The following is a 17,557-nucleotide window of genomic DNA, read 5'->3' on the forward strand; positions in this document are numbered from 1 at the left end:
TCCGAGTACATAGGTGCTGCTCATACAACCCTACGCGCCATACTCGTGTCAAGTCCGGCCTCGCCTGCTGGCTGCTGTGCGCGACCAAACAGCGCGATTGTGGAGGAGGTTAAGGAACAAGGTAACTACGAAAAATCATGCGCTCGCACGTGCTTATGCAAAAACAAATAAAAAAGTACGCACGCCTCTGTCACCTGTCCTTTTACTACTCCCTCATTCACAGACGACTGTCTCGGTCATCCCGTCATTTTTGTAAGTATTTTCTTTGATACGCTTTAATGCACGTTCCGAACCAACAGGAGTAAAAAATCGCGTTTGAAGTACCAAAATCACGATACGGCTATGACAATGTACAATGGACACTGCGAGACTCCCCGATTAATGATTCACCACCACCTAGAGTTCACGTCCTTTTTGAATTTCACCTACTGGTGACACCGTGCTTCGCAGCACAGCGACGCCGTCGCTCTGTATATACGGGCAGCGCAAACATAAGCGAGAATACTGTTTACACGCGATCAACCCATACGTGGACCGGAAATCCACGAGAACACAAGCGGCGCTGCACGCGTTCATCGGCTCCGGAGCACGTGGTCGTTCAGCGCCAACCGACGTGACACAAAGCTAAAGCGAAGGTTACACGTCGTAGAAAAAAAAAAGGCCACAGAACTCACCGTCGTCGTCTTCGGACTTGGCCAGCGCATTCTTGCAGTAGAATATGTCGGCGTTCGGGTTCAGGCTTTGCGTGGTGGTCGCTGGTTTCGTCTGCTGGTCGTACATCCGGAGGCGACGGTGGTGGTTGACGGGGCACGGACACCGCGCAAGGTGTTGGGAAGGAAGGAGGGGAGAGAGGGAGAAAAAAAACCGGAACAGTCAAGCACAACAGAGCGACAAGCAGCAAAAACTGCGACGACAGCTACACCAACAGCGCTCGACACAAAATGGCGAATGGTCATTTGTGGGTGACGATTCAACTGCTGTCAATATGCGTCTATCTAATCTTCACAACAGCACTACAAAGATTCACCCGGGTTCATTGCTTTTTTTTTTAACGGGGGGGGGGGGGGGGGGGGTTGATTTCTATAACTGTTCAAGCCTCTTCAGCCGTGGCGCACCTTTTTTCGGTCTTCGAAAAGCAACTGTTGCTCAGCCCCTCGCTTTTCGCGCCTATTCTCGTCGAGATTGATTGATATGTGGGGTTTAACGTCCCAAAACCACCATTTGATTATGAGAGACGCCGTAGTGGAGGGCTCCGGAAATTTAGACCACCTGGGGTTCTTTGACATGCACCCAAATCTGAGTACACGGGCCTACAACATTTCCGCCTCCATCGGAAATGCAGCCGCCGCAGCCGGGATATTCTGGTCGAGAACCAGCACCGCAAGGAGCAAACGCTGACAGTAACCCACCATAATGCTCCCAACACCCGTCACGGTACCACGACTGGAAATCAATCTATCACGTTTATTGATGAGCGAGAATAGAGAGTGGCATGCCTCGCAGCGTAGTTTGAAAAACGCACGCATTTCCGCCAGCACGCGCTCTTATAACTACAACGATAAGATTGCGGTGACAAGCCATCGATGACAAACCACGTCGTCATTGACCTTATCACAACGCTTCATATCTAGGAAAACGAATTTGCCACACCAGGAAGCCTTATATACGACAGCTTCTTTTTTAACTTAAAATCTCCTATTTACAAGTATGTCCCCCAGAGAAATCCCTCTCCCACCCGGCAAGTGTATACGCACATTTCAACTAAAGGTCACTGGGCAGTGTGTCATCTACACTGCCTCCTCACACGTCACTTCGCTGAGATGAAGTAAAAAAAAAAAAAAACATCCTGGTTTCCTTGGTGCTGATTTGGCGCCTTCAGGTAGAATGCGCGGGATTATTGGTCAGTTGCCAGCTCGTAATAAGATCACAAGCCACGTGACGCCAACCGGCAGAAAGAAGAATGTTCCACACACACCACAATGGCAACAGACGGCGCTGCTTGACGCTCCCACATTTAATGGCACATATATACCCTATAAAAGTGGACGGACTGCCACCGTAGCTCGGTGGTTAGGCCCCCGGACGCGTTATTCCAAGGTCGCAGGTTCGTTTCCTCCCCGCGGCAAGTTATGTTTTCGTCCCTTTTTCTTTCTTCACAATTACTTCTAACAACATCCCCTATGCTTCATTTCGCAGCATTGTCTGTTTGTGAATCCCCCCCCCCCCCACACGTACAGTGTAGGAGATTGTTACAGCTCTACGCCAGCAGATACACCACGAGAAAATAAAAAAAAAGCACGTTAATACAGGCGCATGACTTCGATATCTTGCATCTTTACGAACTCGCCGCACTCATTAAACAGGCGAACATTTTTTTTTTGTTTTTCCCAAGGCCAACGGCCTTGTGTGTCGAAGCATTTCGAGCTTGTATATAAACTTTCTCGAATCGGCGCATCACATCGAGTCGCCGCTCAGCGTTGACAGCTCCGACCTTGGAATATGGGTCACCCACTGAGAGCAGCGTAACCGAGGAAGCGCTGCTACGAGAACGAAGGTCGTTTGAGGCGGATTCACACGACGGACCGCGTGGCTCATCCGTTCCGCCAACGGTGCGAGACCCGCCGAGGTGGGTGCCGATGAGACACGCCACGCTGGCCAGGTGGATCGAATCGGCGATTCGATCCGTCCCGCGGGTCCACCTCGAGTGCGCGCTTGTTTTTGTTTACTTTATCCACTTGCCAAATGAGTGAAACATGAGCGCCGGCTTTCCGCAGACGTCAAAGTTCAACGCTTGCCTGACCCCCCCCCCCCCTCCCCGTCCCCATCCGCTAAAAACTTAAATGTCAGTCCGGGAACGCAGGAAATTGGAACGGTCGGTGTGTTTGTTTGCTCTAGGATAAACACGCGTGAGGCCTGCATGACGCATGCGTAGGAGCGACTCGCAATTTACAACTCTTTAGCGACTGTTTCCTTTAACCGTACTTCTTACTGCACTCCTTTATCCCTTCCCCAGTGCAGGGTAGCAAACCGGATGTGCGTCTGGTTAACCTCCCTGCCTTTCCTTACATCTTTATCTCTCTCTCACAACTCTTTAGCAGTAGCGTTAACATGTAGACGGTGACAGATTAAAACTAACAGGCTACCCGAACGAGTCACGGCGGACTAAGATGCAAACGCAACCAAAATAACTATCCCAGCTGTGTGCTCTAACGAGAGTGCTCATTCTAGTAAACTATGCCACATCCTGCCCCTCCCTCTTCTCGCGTTTTTCGCGTGACCTGGTCGTTAATTAAGCGCTGCTGCTGTCGAGTCGATACAACCGTGATCGGCATCAGCGCTGACGACTTTTCGAAGCCAGGTTAAACGCAATTCAGTTACAAAGCAGCTAACAGATAACACAAACGGCGAAAAAAAAGAATGCTATTGGACATCTATCGAGCTCGAGAGACAGACCGAAAAAAAAATTGACGCGCCTGCGACGAACGTGTAGAGTTTATGCCCCCCCCCCCCATTCTCGAACGTCTTAAAATCCTCGGAACAGAAAACAATAAAGCGCTTCCAGCGAAGCGAACTACACGTAGCGCATTTCCCGCGCCACAGCAACACCTCGTAATGATCAAGGCGATGCGGGCTCAGCAACGCCGGAAACTATACGGCGAGATCCGAGGGGAGAACACACGGAGATCACCGAGTAACCATGACGACAAGAGAGACGGCAGACTTGAGCCTCCCTCCGAATTAGGGGGTCCATTCCTCGCCGGCAGCTTTGCACGCCGAGCTGCGGACCCGAGGAGGCTTGCGCGATATTACGCCCACAGCAGCATCTGACGCGCCAGCCCCCCTCCACGGGTCGACGCCCCGTACGAGTAACTAACCGGAAAGCATTACACTGCTTGGTCGCGCTAGTAACACGCGACGTGTTCGCGTAGTAATAATGTTTGGACCGCGGTAGACTTAGAAATAGTGCTGCTAAAATAATAAGAGAGCCGCCCTCTTTTTTTTTTCTTCTTTTCACACAGCTACTCTACCGCAAGACGAAGACCCTTTATCCGCACATAGCTCCAACTACCATTCCTCACGAAAGCAGATAGCGTTTCCACAAAACATTACACCGCGACGCGACCACGAATCAGCGGCGTTGTTTGATCGGCAGATGCAGCAAGTGCTTTAGCATAATGAATGGCCTACTGCCACGCGAAACCTCGTTTTCATCAGACACACAGCCTACCCACCCGAATAGCAAGGCCGGTCTACAAACAAGCCTCCCGTTCCATACGAGTTGTGCACGAAGCTTGCCCCCTCAAAACTATCACCCCGCGCGTGTCGAAATGCGACTCAAAGAACCTACACGCAACTTTTCGACCAAGGCCCACCCGGGTGCCACCAAAGTTGCCCCATCTGCGCTGTTGCAAATAAGCGTGACCCATAATAAAAAAAAATGCAGTGCCAAAATAATGGGGAGCACGTGGCGAAATTGCCGACCGCGCCTGTTTTGTTACGAGAGCATAACCCTGGTCACGCAATCAGCAGAATAAATGCTCTCGACAGCAGACTGTTTACCACTATACAATACTACTAGCCATAATAATACCTGGGCTTTCACGTCCCTAAACTAGGATATGCCGATGAGCCACGCCGTAGAGGGGGGCTGCAGAAATTTCGACCATCTGGTGTTCTGTGACGGGTACTGACATCGTGCAGTGCACTGGCCTCAGTATTTGGACACCACGAAAATAAGACCGTGGCTGTCGCGATTCAAACCACGACATTGGCGTCAGGGCACCGTAACCGCTACATCATCGCGGCGAACCGCTCGCCACTATGATAATATGTGGGGTTTAGCGTACCAAAGCTGTCATATGATTATGAGAGACGTGGCAGTGGAGGGCTCTGGAAATTTCGACCATCTGGGGTTCTTTAATGCGCACCCATATCTGAGCACACGGGCCTACACCATTTCCGCCTCCGTCGGAATTGCAGCCGCCGCAGCCGGGATTCGATCCCGCGACCTGCGGGTCAGCAGCCGAGCACCTTAGCCACTAGACCACCACAGCGGGGCGACTGCTCGCCACTACTAAAACGCTGATGTCAATTCAGCAACGTGCTCCCGCGCTCCGTATCATTTCGTGGCGGCCTGTGCTCCCGTGCTAAAGTCCAGATAAGAGATGCTCCCTCACTCCGCCAAAAGGGTCTCTCGGACGGTGCGCGCCAGTGTTCATAGGTAACCGCAGAACGTCACTCATTCGTTAGGGGGAGCCCAAGTGGGCAAAAGCTCCACCAAATTGTCCAAGGTAAATAAGGCACGCAACAAGTGCGCGAAGGCCTCACGAGGTTCCGCGAGAAGCGTGAAACGACTCGCAGCCAAAGAACGGGCGCCTCACAGCCCGCTTAATGAACGAGCCTAGCATTTGGCCCAAGTAGCGGATGCGAACCACATCTCTCCCTCTTTCACACACACACACACACACACACTGTACATATTTAGTTAGACTGAGGGATTTCAGGGGGGAGCAGGAACAACATCGACGACATGGGGCGGAATCGCAGTGCACGCTCACTTCGCTTGTCAAACGAAGGGAGCTTGGCGATAATCGCATTACAGGCGCGCCCTCGCAGAACTAATGCGATGGCACTCAGAGTGGCCAAGCAGAGCTCCACGTTCTCGGAGCGCAGCTGTATACAACGCGACTGTAGTGAGGGGGGGGGGGGGTACGTCGGATTAATTATCTTACTACTCAGGGTGATCACGAACGTTTATGCAGACCGTGCAACGTTGAAATAATGCCGCCGCTGGCACTGATCAAACCCACGACACGGTGCGAAGCGTGGCTGGCTGCCAGGTGCGCCAAAGGAAACACTTGAGGCAATAGCGGACCGAAGGTAGTCAGTAGGGTGTGATGCATAACAATGACCCCAACCAGGCACGCACGCACGCACACACACCCACGGAATTGACAAGCAAGCGCCTTAATAAGGCTTCAATTCAATACGCTTGCGGTTCAACCCACTTCAGACACCGGTCTACTCGATAAAGCACAACAGTCACAAAGAAGACGTTGGCGGTCACAAGTCCCTTTTAAAATGGCCACTTCGGTAAAGAAAAAATCTTGATCGGTAAAGAAAAAATCTTGATTAGACTAGAACAAGACAGCGCAAGGAAGAAAAAAAAAAAGAAACGCCAGGCCTGCGCGGACCGCGCAGCACAACAGTCCCAGCGAAAGCTCGAAAAAAAAAAGTGGCCTTTCAGAGCCTTTCTTTAACACTCTTTGGGTAACTGCTACAAGCGCACTTTCATGGTACCCACTACACCATAAATAATCATAATTTTTGTGCAGGCATTCACTATGCTATCCTTCGCCATTCTTCGGAGAGGCGTGGCATCCACTACACACTTTCAAGGAACTTCGTTCACATTTTTTTTTTATGCAGTGGCTGACGACGATGAAAAACTATGCCTGAAGTGGGCATGCGCCACAGTTAATAGGTGATCAAGAACAAGCTTTTGTAATAACTTGAGCATTAGAAGAGCCACTCGTTACGCGGTTCGCATTGCGTGGCGCCCGGTGGTTCATTTGCTGTACTAAAAACGCTTCATTTCTCTTACTAAAAGGATTCCCTTCCCGACGTCAAGCCTAAGACAAGTTTTACAACAAAGTTTCGAGCATCGGCGTGGCTCTGCGGTAGAATACTGCGCTGGCACGCCGGTGACCCGGGTTCGAATCCCGTTCTTTCCTCGGTGTATTTATCATTTCTTTTGTTTCGCGCGACAGTGGTTCACGGACACCGGCGGACAACTACCACACACGCGGCCTATGTTGCGATATCTCATAACAACTTCCGCTGTATATTAAAAAAAAAAATAACCATCGCGAATAACCGTAAAAAGCTTCTATTACGGGACTGTTTAGCCTAGACACCGTGGCCTATAACTTGGTACTGGCGCCAACTTTGGCGGCAACAAGTTTTGAAGTCAAAACAAGCAACTATACAACTTATACAACTAAATAAAAAAAGAGTGGCTTCGAGGCCACAAAGTTCCCAAGGCTTTCAAACACCGCTACGGGCCACGCGTTGGCGATCGATAATATGCAAATACTGCTGCGAACCCGGTACGGACTTCGGGAGACGGAGCGAGACAAGAGATGAAAAAAAATTATAGCAATTAAACGGGCTTCCCTAAAGGAAATCGTTATAATGGCCAAACGAAAAACCTCGCCCTTCGTGTACGCTTTGTTTCGTCCATACGCGGGCGAAATTAATCTACGAGGAAGCACGACATCAACCAGGACAGCTTGGCTTTCCGAACTGTGTAAATGTAGGCCGGGTTACACGCGATGTCGAGATTGAAAAAAAAAAAAAGAAGACAAGAAGTTACGAAACAACGCCGTTCAACGATTACAGAGAATGAATACGAAAGCTGATACGTCGCTCGCATACTGCGATGTCTTTTGGTCAAACTGAGCGATTTGAACGCGCCTCCAAATGATATATATTTAAATTAAAAAAAAGTACGCCTAATTCGAAAAATAGTCGCCAATGAACGCACTAAACTTGACTGATTGACATGAGCGGTTTAACGTCCCAAATCCACCATATGGTCACGAGAGACGACGTATAGTGGAGGACTCCGGAGATTTCGACCACCTGGGGTTCTTTAACGTGCACCCAAATCTGAGCACACGGGCCTACATACAACATTTCCGCCTCCGTCGGAAATGCAGCCGGGACTCGATCCCGCGACCTGCGGGTCAGCAACGCACTAAACTGTCTTGTTCATTAATTGGGTGTGCGGGTACTTTTTCTATAACAATAGTTGGGATGAGCAAAACCACGACATCAAAAACGCAGAGGTGAAGGGTTCCAGAAATTCCGACGAACGTAACCTAAGAACCCGTAGCATTTCGCCGCCACAGAAAGCCTTTGACCGCGGCCGGAGCGTGTGTGTTTATCTTCAAAAGTACAAGTTAAATACGTGGAAATAACTGGATTGACTTGAGATCATATTGTTACGGTGGATAAGCAGCATTAGGCAGTTCCGGCGGTTCACGCGTAAATGCGGTAGCAGACCGAAACAATAATGATAATAAAACTACACCAGCCACGTCAAAATGGATCCTACGCAGTCGTCAACATCGTAGCCAGTCACACAAAGTCGGCGGACGATGGAATGCTTTTAACGCGCCCCAATTACTGACACCGACCTAAAATGACACGCAATATGACGAAAGTGAACCCTTTTCGCGCACTTTGTTGGTTATGACATCGCTTTGCGCCCTAAGGTGACGTGCGACATGACTTGCAGCTGAGCATAGTTACGTCAACAATAGGAGGTACGTTTAAAATTTGTTTTGCCGTTCGTTATCTATGGCCGGGTCACTGAAAAGCAAGTTGCGTCTCCCGTAGACACGGTATTGACATCGGAAGCCGGAACTCAATAAGAATATAAGGACAGCAGAGCACGTGACGGGAACAACGAATTAACGACGCTCGGAGACAGGAAAGGCGACAGAGTGAACGACTAGGGGTGGCAGATTGCTTAGCAGACAGTACGAGAAGAGAGTTGGACACAGCAGGACAGCCGACCAGTGGTCAGTTTGGGCGACGGAGTGGCTTCCAAGGGTAGCAATGTGCAGCCGAGAACGACCGAGAGCAAGCAGAGGTTGGCGGCAGTAATCTTTCCCGAGCGCCACGAGGAAACGAAATAGAGACGACCAAAGAACGTCGTTTGTCATCAATGTCAGTTCGAGCCTGTGTCGTGCCGTATTGTTCCTTCTTCGTCCACTTCGCTTCCCCGAGGCGCGCAAAACGTTCAGAATATGTACAACCAAAATGGCACCTACCCTGGCTTTTCAAAGTTACAAAATTTACCAAATAAATCTGCAGACATAAAGTGGAATGCACTAGAGCGTAAGACGGGTTTAATTGGAGGTCGTTATGGGAGGATATTCTCCTGTGTAGTGGACACAAAATAGGCGGATGATGACGACGGTGAAAAAAATAAGAGAAGCATGAATGAAAACGATCTCGCATTCCCTCCTCCTCCCTAATTACTCGATATGATTCTATGTGGGTTTTAACGTCCCAAAACCACCACATGACTATGAGAGACGCCGTAGTGGGGGGCTCCGGAAATTTCGACCACCTGGGATTCTTTAAGCCCTGATGACACGGCTTAGCTGGAACGATAGGCGGTAAGCAGGAGGGAAAAGACGAGGAAACGCAACGCATGTGTAACGGCCTTCGTCGCGTACATGGACGTTTGATCAGCTGCAACGTCACTTCCGCATTTGCGTCAAGCGCGCTCAACGCGTTTACACACACACCCTCGCCGAGCGGGGCTCCCTCCGGAACAGCGCCCTCGTTCGCGACCTTTCGTGAAAAAAACTGTCGACGTTTTTTTAAAAGGGACCCCGCAACGCTTCTTGGGCATGGTCAGAAAACGCTGCCGATCGGCAGTAGAGGCTCCTCTGACCAACACGCGAGCCAAATATTAGAAGAACACAGCACGCGGACTACAATTCACAATAAATGATCAAAGTCAGCTAAAGATTGCTTCCTCTTCTATCGACAAATCATGCAATATGCCCAAAAAGCACACGTAGCCAGTCCATCTATCGGCCATTGGCTGATTTGAATATGGCACGCTCACTCGTTACAGATATCGCCGCAGGAGGCCGCAACTTGTCCACGCGCGATCACCACTGATAAAGCCGCGCCTTCGAAGAAAAAAAAAAGTGCTCAAGGTCACGGAGCTCGCTTGACGTTTCTTTGTGGCCCTGCCATCCCTCCCTGCTTAGCTTGCAGCGCTTTCGTTGGGACGAGAGAATGCGATTGCAGCGTGTGACAAATTTTCAACTCCGCACGTACTGGTCGGATTCTTAAAATTTTTGCGGCGTTGAATTCGTGATACAATCAGCTTTTCCAGTGAATTCATTGCACGATTACTGGAAAAAAGTGTTTCAGGGCCCGTTTAATGCCCCAAAACAATGGGGCGGGTTACGAAATATCCCTGGGACGCTGCAAGCGGACGAGGATTGGGTTTTTACCTTGGCCAGTCACCTGGCAATTGTATAAGTAATTTACAACGTGAAGCACCGCATCGGCCAAGTTATTCCGAGGAAACCTCCGTCGTTACCGTATCGATCAATGAAGGTAAAATATATTTCGCGGAGAAATTTCAGCGCCTGAATGTCTGCTTCGGATCACGAATTTCAAAGGTTTTCGTTTCGTAGTTCGGCCGTACAGGTTCGATAGGATTTCCTGCAATTTGACACCTTTTAAGAAGCCTTTGGACGCGCAAAAAACACTCACCGACAAATACCACCCGTGAATGGCGCCTACTCAACGAAACCATTGTCGCCATCAAAACGCCGGCTACAGGACCTGCGCCCGGGACAAAATGTCGAGGACCTAACGAACGCCGCCAGTCTATGACATCACTACGACGCGACGCGGCAAGTTTAAGGTGGCATCCCTTTATCCTCGTCCTCCCTCCCCCCTTTTTATTCTCCACATGAAAAGCATTTATGTCATTACGAAAGCGTAAGTTACCAAAACGCACTCGCAACTGTGCACTCTCTTCACGATGCTTGGACGATAGACGAAAGCAGAAGGCGGGATTTAGTGACAGGTGGGCGAGCTGTTTTGGGTTCAAGATGATGTGAAATGGGGGCAGCGCTATAATGAATATAAAGGACGAGCGCATGTCCTCTTTACCCTTTTTGGATATCAATATGATAGTCGGGGTTTAATATACCATAACTGCCACATGATATTGAGAGACGCCGTAGTGGAGGATTATGGGAATTTCAACTACCTGGGGTTCTTTAACGAGCACCTAAATCTAGAGCACACGGGCCTCAAGCATTTTCGGCACCATCGAAAATGCGGCGGCCGGGACTCGATCCCGCGACCTGCGGGTCCTCAGCCGAGACCATTAGCCACTAGACCACAGCGGTGGGTATCTGTGTCTACCGTCACACACACACACATTTACAAATATGAACCAATACCAACTCGCCCAGGCTGCTCATGTTTGGAACACTAGTGTTTCTCTCGGCCTATCTCTGGTGTTCAACCGGCCCTCCAAGAGTACCCACCCAATAGACACGCGGTAGAAAAGCTGTCGATTTACACTATTATCCCACTGGAGCCGAACGCACAGACCTACTGCTCCGTAGCCATCACGTTGCCGCGGCAGACTCCCGCGAATACGTCACAAGACCAAAAAAAAATGATCACGGGCACCACAGCCGGGCCTGTTGGCCCAAGTGCGGTTCTCTCTCTCAATTTTGTCGATGGACGCCCTAACGCGCGGCGTACATAGACGTAAAAAAAATAAAAACGAAAGTGACGCCAACAGGCACGGCCGGCGATAATGCCTCGAGCAGCGAGGCGGGCGAACAAGCAATCGGAAATCCTTATAAGCCTTGCACTCCCCAAGAATCGTGCTCGTTTCAGGCTGGACTGGATTTTCTCTCGCTGCGCCAAACAGAACGGAAAGAGAGAGAGATGAAAAAAAAAAAAAAACGAGCCCCGTTATTCCCGCACCCACGACCGAGTACACTCAGATGAGCCCCCCCCCCCCCCCCAGAATCTTGACAATTAAAATACGCTCTCCTTAACTAGCAATCTCGGGGGAAAACGAGGTCGCCCCTGTTGCGCCCTGTCTCTCTCTCTCTTGTAGTACTACGACTGTTAACGAGTTGAGACATTGCCCCGACGAGTCACTTCTTGTCCGGTACGAAAAAAAAAAAAAAAAAATCGCCGCCTCCGGCAGAAAGCGCAGAGGGCCGCTCGCGCGGGAGGCGTCAACTGCGCATGCGTCAGCGACGGTCGCACGCAAGTTGGTCGTGCATCGCGGAGGCCTGCCTGTACGCGGAACGCTAAAAAAACTTCCTCGTGCTTCTTTAGCCGGACTCCACCTTTCCAGCAGGGACGGTCACCCGCATGGTACACGCGCCGTCGTCCAAGTGTCGCTTCTCCACGCACAAACAACAATCAACTCGACAAGGTGTCACACACATACCGAATATGTGTAACACGGGCATAGAAAAATGACATTCGGTAGCGAAGGCATTCAGTTCCCGAATGACATTTTCTCCGGCGGCGCTGCTACACGTCCAAAGCGAATGACATTTTGACTCGACGATGTCGATCGCAGCACCTTCCTCGTGAGCATTGGGTTGGTAGCAATGAAAAAAAAAAAGCGTTTACAAGCACCATACATAATTGATTGATTTGTGGGGTTTAACGTCCCAAAACCACCATTTGATTATGAGAGACGCCGTAGTGGAGCGCTCCGGAAATTTTGACCACCTGGGGTTCTTTAACGTGCACCCAAATCTGAGTACACGGGCCTACAACATTTCCGCCTCCATCGGAAATGCAGCCGCCGCAGCCGGGAATCGAACCCGCGACCTGCGGGTCAGCAGCCGAGTACCTTAGCCACTAGACCACCGCGGCGGGGCAAGCACCATACATATCAGATAATAAATAAATGTATAAATAAGCATATTACGCTGCCGTATGACTTCAATCGTTGCTTTGTTTCTCGACGTTGCAAACCGGCCTTGTAGCAACTTAAGCCAATCAATGCTAGTTAGGTTCGCAGCGTAAAAAACAAAATGGCACCCGTTGCACTTATTTTACAGCGTCCACCAGCTGAAGATAAGTGTTTAAGCACTTGTTTAAGTGATTAGTGCAAATAAAATAAGCGAAAAATTACCTTCCAATAGAAATCAAATGTTTTATACGATTACTTCATCAGCTGTGCCGTCGAGAGTACGCATTTCTCAGTCGAATGAGTTCTGGCGAATGCCATTTCGTTCATCCGTGTGGCACCGCGCGAATGACATTCAATCTGAAGGCATTAGGAGGTGAATGCCATTGTCTCTGCCCGCGTGGCACGGTTATAACTGTGCACTAGCGAAGCTAAAAACCAGCGCGACATCGGGAAGGCGCGACGCTCGGAAACGAGATCCCGGTTGAGTGTTTCTACAATGAGCGACAGCATTCGTATTTGTTTAACAGTAGCCGCAGTGAGTGCTTTGCCCAAGTGAAAACAACAGAGGAGAGTGGTGGCAAGAATAGAAAGCTCCGCTAACGCACAATAGTAGACCACGCCGCCAGACCATGTAGCGCCGCTTTTGCCGCCTACACGAGTGGTCTCACCTGATCGGGCAGCGCCACTTCGGGCAAAGCCGCAATATAACCACCTTCGAGAAAGAACGGGGCGCATACAACTTGTTTAGTTTTTTGTTTCCGCACAAACAGCCAGGTCGAGAACGCAAAATCACGAGGCAAGCGTCCGATCACAACAAACGCCGCAACGCGTTTCGCGCCGTCCCCAAGCGAAACAAACCGAAGTCAAATTAAGTCATTTAACGACTTTAACTCGTGCGCATAATAATAAAAAAAAAGCCTTTGACCTAGTGCTCTTCGTCAAGTGAAGTTTATAAAGTTGACACTAGACATGTCAACCATTAAAGGACCCTGGTCCCGCGTCGCTTTGACAGTCAAACCTTCTAGAGAATTCAGTCGTCCCCTTGTGGCCCGGTCAACGAACACACTGCGTCCCGCATGGATAATTTAGAAAGCTTCCAGCTGCTCACGAACAACCGCCACTACGAACCAAAACTGGGAATATCACAGCGCAGCGATTGACGCAGGGGCCAACCGTTCCACAACGAGGAAGAAGAGCGAGCAGAACAAGCGCGGGCTGGCTGTGCGCCATTTTTTTTCGTAAACGAAGCCAACTGCATCGAATGAAAATGACAAAAAAGACTTGAACTGCACGTAGCATCGAAAGGGCGTCCCGTCACGAACGTATGCACAAGTATTAGCAGCTACGGAAATTCGAAGCCGCGCTTAAAACGTCACAAAGTGGTAGTAGGTACCCGACTGACAGCTGCCAAACTTACGTCAATGTACTTGTCCAAATACATGCGATCCGATGCGGCACTGCCGGAATTCTGTAAAAGTGCGAAGAAGAAAAACAAAGCGAGAAATCAAAACAGGGGGAAAAGCGACAATCAGTAACACGCGGATCACGTGCGCGCGATTAGGCCGGCAGCTAGTCGTGAGACGAGAAATCATCGCCGGGCATCCCGCTACTCCCAAGGTCGAAAACAAAAAGAAAAGAAAAAAAAGAAGCACGCACGCCAGCCAGACAAGTCGAACTGAAAATGATACGGTGCGGTGCGAAGAATGAACTGGTGGCGAAGCACCACCGAATAAACAGTGAAACGGCAGGGAGATACACAGTGGAACAGAACAAACACCGTCAGCAATAGCAACATGCATGCGGGTGGAAATGCAACAGACTATGGAGGCGACGCAGTCGCCGCCACGTCTACGCTTTCCCGACGCTACGAGCGCGCGGTGCTAAAAGTAAAGAATCGAAACACGAGAGAAGAGAGACACGACGAGGTGGAGAAAGCTCCGCGCTTTGCTGCACAGGTCGCGCGCTTTACGGGAACACGGTGCGTAAGCGTTACGCAGGAGAGCACACACCAATAAAACAAACAGCCACGCCACACGAAATAAACACACACAAGACACCCACGACAATCACAGTCGGCGGCGACCACAACGGCGAGGCTACCGAAAGAGCACGCACACACACATACGGGCCCGCTCGGCAAGCGGGGCGCCCGAGCGTGTAGCACCAAAATAAACCCAAACTGGCCCGAGGAAAAAGACGCACAAGCCACACGTCGCGCAGCGCGAGAACAACACCTGTTGATCGGGCCGTAGTCGCGCTATGCGGGGCACATACGGGAGCACTGTCGGCTGCATGGCAGAGGTGGGGGGACCGAAGGAGTTTAACGTGGGACAGCAGTCCCCTCCAACCCCCCCCCCCCCCTTCACGTTGCAGCGACAGTCCCCCCGTGGCCCGACTGCACGAGCTGATTTCCGGCGGCAAGAGCCGATCGCGGCGACCGCGTTTCCACGTCGGCCGGCGCACCATCTGGTAGCGCGGCTCGCCGGCCGCGGGGGCCGCGCCGAGAGAGCGGGTCTGACTGCGCACCTTCTGGATGATGAAGCAGCGCGGGCTGTACGCGGCACAGCAGAGCGGGGCCCCCGGCGGCCAGTCCCAGGCTGCGGGGTGCAGGGCGCCTCCGACGTAGGGCTCGACCATGGCCCGGGACCGCGGCGGACTCCGGAGCCACGGCTCTCCCGACGGCCGCCGCTGCGGCACGGACGGACCGCGGCGCTGACGTCGCCCCTGGCAACGCCTCCTCCTCGCGGCGACCTTCTCTCTCCGCTACGCCCGCTCGGAACGGCGCGCCGGCAGCCCTCGCCAGCGGGACGAGCGAGCTCCGTCGCACTTCCGCAACAAACGGCTGACCGACAAAACGCGCTATGCCCACACGAAGGGGCTTCGAGACACCCGCCACGAGGTAGGCGCAACAGGGTCGCCAGCGCGCGGGGGCCCTACGCGGCGAGAAAACACTGCGACTCGCACTGCCTAGTGTGCGAGACACCGCGGAGCGGCAGCACAAGTGCTCCTTTCGAAGGCCAGCCAAACTTGAGCGCGAAAACCGAAACTAGGATACGGCAACCGCCGTGCGAGGCCGAGACGGAAACTGCCGCTCTACAGCCGAGGAAGGAGGTGTCGTCGCGTCCCGCTTTCGTGCGCCGCCGCCGCCACACGTTCGTCCTGCCAGAGGTGCCCCCCCCGAAGCCCCGCGCGCCCCCCGAGGCGAAGGAAGAACGCCTCTGGCGCACACCTTGCTCTCGAGCCGCCCGCGGCGACCTCCAAGGTCATTATCGGTACGGCCCGGAAACGCTGCCAGTAAAGAGCGGAAACAAGCTGGCACGCGCGAGTATTTATCCTCCTGACTTCCGGGTTGGATTTAGGTTCACAGATTTTCCTGAAACTTTCAAAACTGGGTGTGTAGATAACAAAGATAAAAAGTGATACTTATTATTTCAGTAATGTCTGTGGTTTTGGTATGGCGTGATGTCCAATATATTGGACAATGGAACCTAATCAGTTAAATTGTGAAGTAGTGGGCTTGCAGCAACACGAAGCTACTTTACTAAAGAAAATTGTTACAAATTCTGGAAGAACCATTTATTACTCAAAATTTCGCAAATATTAAACAAAATACAAAGAAAAAAGGACCTTAATTTGCTACCTGCAAATTATTTTTGTTAGAAGGTTACTTTGTGTGGGCCGACTCGAAACAGTTCCTTTCCTTCGTTAGGCAAAAGAACAGCTGGCACTTTGTACAGAAGAACTTCGTCTTCATACTGCATCCTTCAAGCCTGCAGCGGGCAGCGTTTGCAGTATCTGCCAGCCTTGGGAGGTGCATTGCAGAAACTGTATTTCGAGCGCGCTTCGATGGCGGAACCCATTCAGTTTCACTGTCGCTTTCAGCATTTTCTTTCATATGGCCCTGCTCAACCAGTGATTCAGCCACTGCGAGACGAAACTCCAGAAATTTGGGTATTTCTTTCTGTCGCTTTTTCTGTGCACGCAAGTCTTCCGAATGCTGCCTCCAAGAATTGCCAAGAGCCATGTCAAACAGGTGAAATATGCTCCTGATGGTCCACTTATTTACGCGCGCCTTGATCCTATAGTAGCTGATCATTCTGTCAGCCAGGTCGACACCGCCCATCTTCAGGTTGTACATAGCAATGATGTAAGGTCGTGGAACATCAATGTACTTCTTCTCTTTGCGTGACCACCTGCGACAGGTGTCTTCCGGCTCCTGGCCATGAATTGATGAGAGCATTGTGATGGCCTTATTGTCGTACCATCGTAGCACTACCTGGCTCTTGCCGTGCCGTATTCATGCTTCGGACACACCTCGTCCTTTTGCCTTGAGCTCCTTTTCACTGGACAGTTTTACACCTTTCGGCAGCCGATTATTCATTACTGGCCCGGTAGCAGCAATGCCCTTTTGTTGAAGCTTGTCAAGAAGGGCGCCCGATACAAAATAACGGTCAAAATAGAGCTTTGTGCCCGGCTTGAGTGATTCTGCCAACCGCAGAACTGCAGCTTCCGCTATGCCGGAAGCTTCTGGACTAATTCGTGCTTTTTTGCCCTGGTAGATCTCGAAGTCGAGGATCAACCCATTTGGTGCAGCAAGAACAAAGTTTTTTAACCCTTCAGGGTTTGGCTTACGCGGAACAAACTGCTTGAGCTGCGTTCGTCCGGTAAATGGTATCATTTGCTCGTCGATACATACATGCTCTGGGCGAGGAAGGTTTCGGCAGCCTTCTAGCATCCAGCAGACCAGTGGCCTTATCCGCCAAAGCAGGTCTTCTTTTTTCTCATCTTCTGTCACATCATGCTCATTGACAAGTTGAAGCCGGCGTCGCAGCTTAAAATACCTATTGCGGGCCATGTGATTAGCAACAAGGGGAAGTCGTGTTTCCTTCTTCCAATACATCTGTATCTGGGGGTAGCCCAAGCATGACATCGCCAACGATATCCCAAAAAAAGTTTTGAGCTCACTTGCTGTCACGTTCAAAGAACGCCCTGACTCGTGGACATGGCTTCTGTTCATGGCATCTGCCATTTTTTCGTATGCCTGTTCAGGTA

The 17,557-nt window shown here is 51.0% G+C and overlaps 1 protein-coding gene across 7 annotated transcripts in view; it reads right to left on the minus strand.

Moving 5' to 3' along the window:
* Positions 1-17,557, minus strand: part of LOC119188156 (La-related protein 4B) — a 90,797-nt gene that overhangs the window by 60,777 nt on the left and 12,463 nt on the right. Inside the window, exons 1-3 of one of the 7 annotated variants that reach the window (XM_037436068.2) lie at positions 15,032-15,218; positions 13,923-13,973; positions 675-768 (exon numbers count right to left, since the gene is read on the minus strand). In XM_037436068.2, coding sequence (XP_037291965.2) covers positions 675-768; positions 13,923-13,973; positions 15,032-15,142 — 256 coding nt within the window. In that variant the 5' untranslated portion in view covers positions 15,143-15,218. Of the gene's footprint in view, positions 1-674; positions 769-13,922; positions 13,974-15,031; positions 15,219-17,557 lie in introns of those variants that run through there. The other 6 variants (XM_037436067.2, XM_037436066.2, XM_037436069.2 and 3 more) reach the window with 6 other exon arrangements.

Source organism: Rhipicephalus microplus, chromosome 1 (assembly GCF_043290135.1).
Source record: "Rhipicephalus microplus isolate Deutch F79 chromosome 1, USDA_Rmic, whole genome shotgun sequence".
Classification (NCBI taxonomy): domain Eukaryota; kingdom Metazoa; phylum Arthropoda; class Arachnida; order Ixodida; family Ixodidae; genus Rhipicephalus; species Rhipicephalus microplus.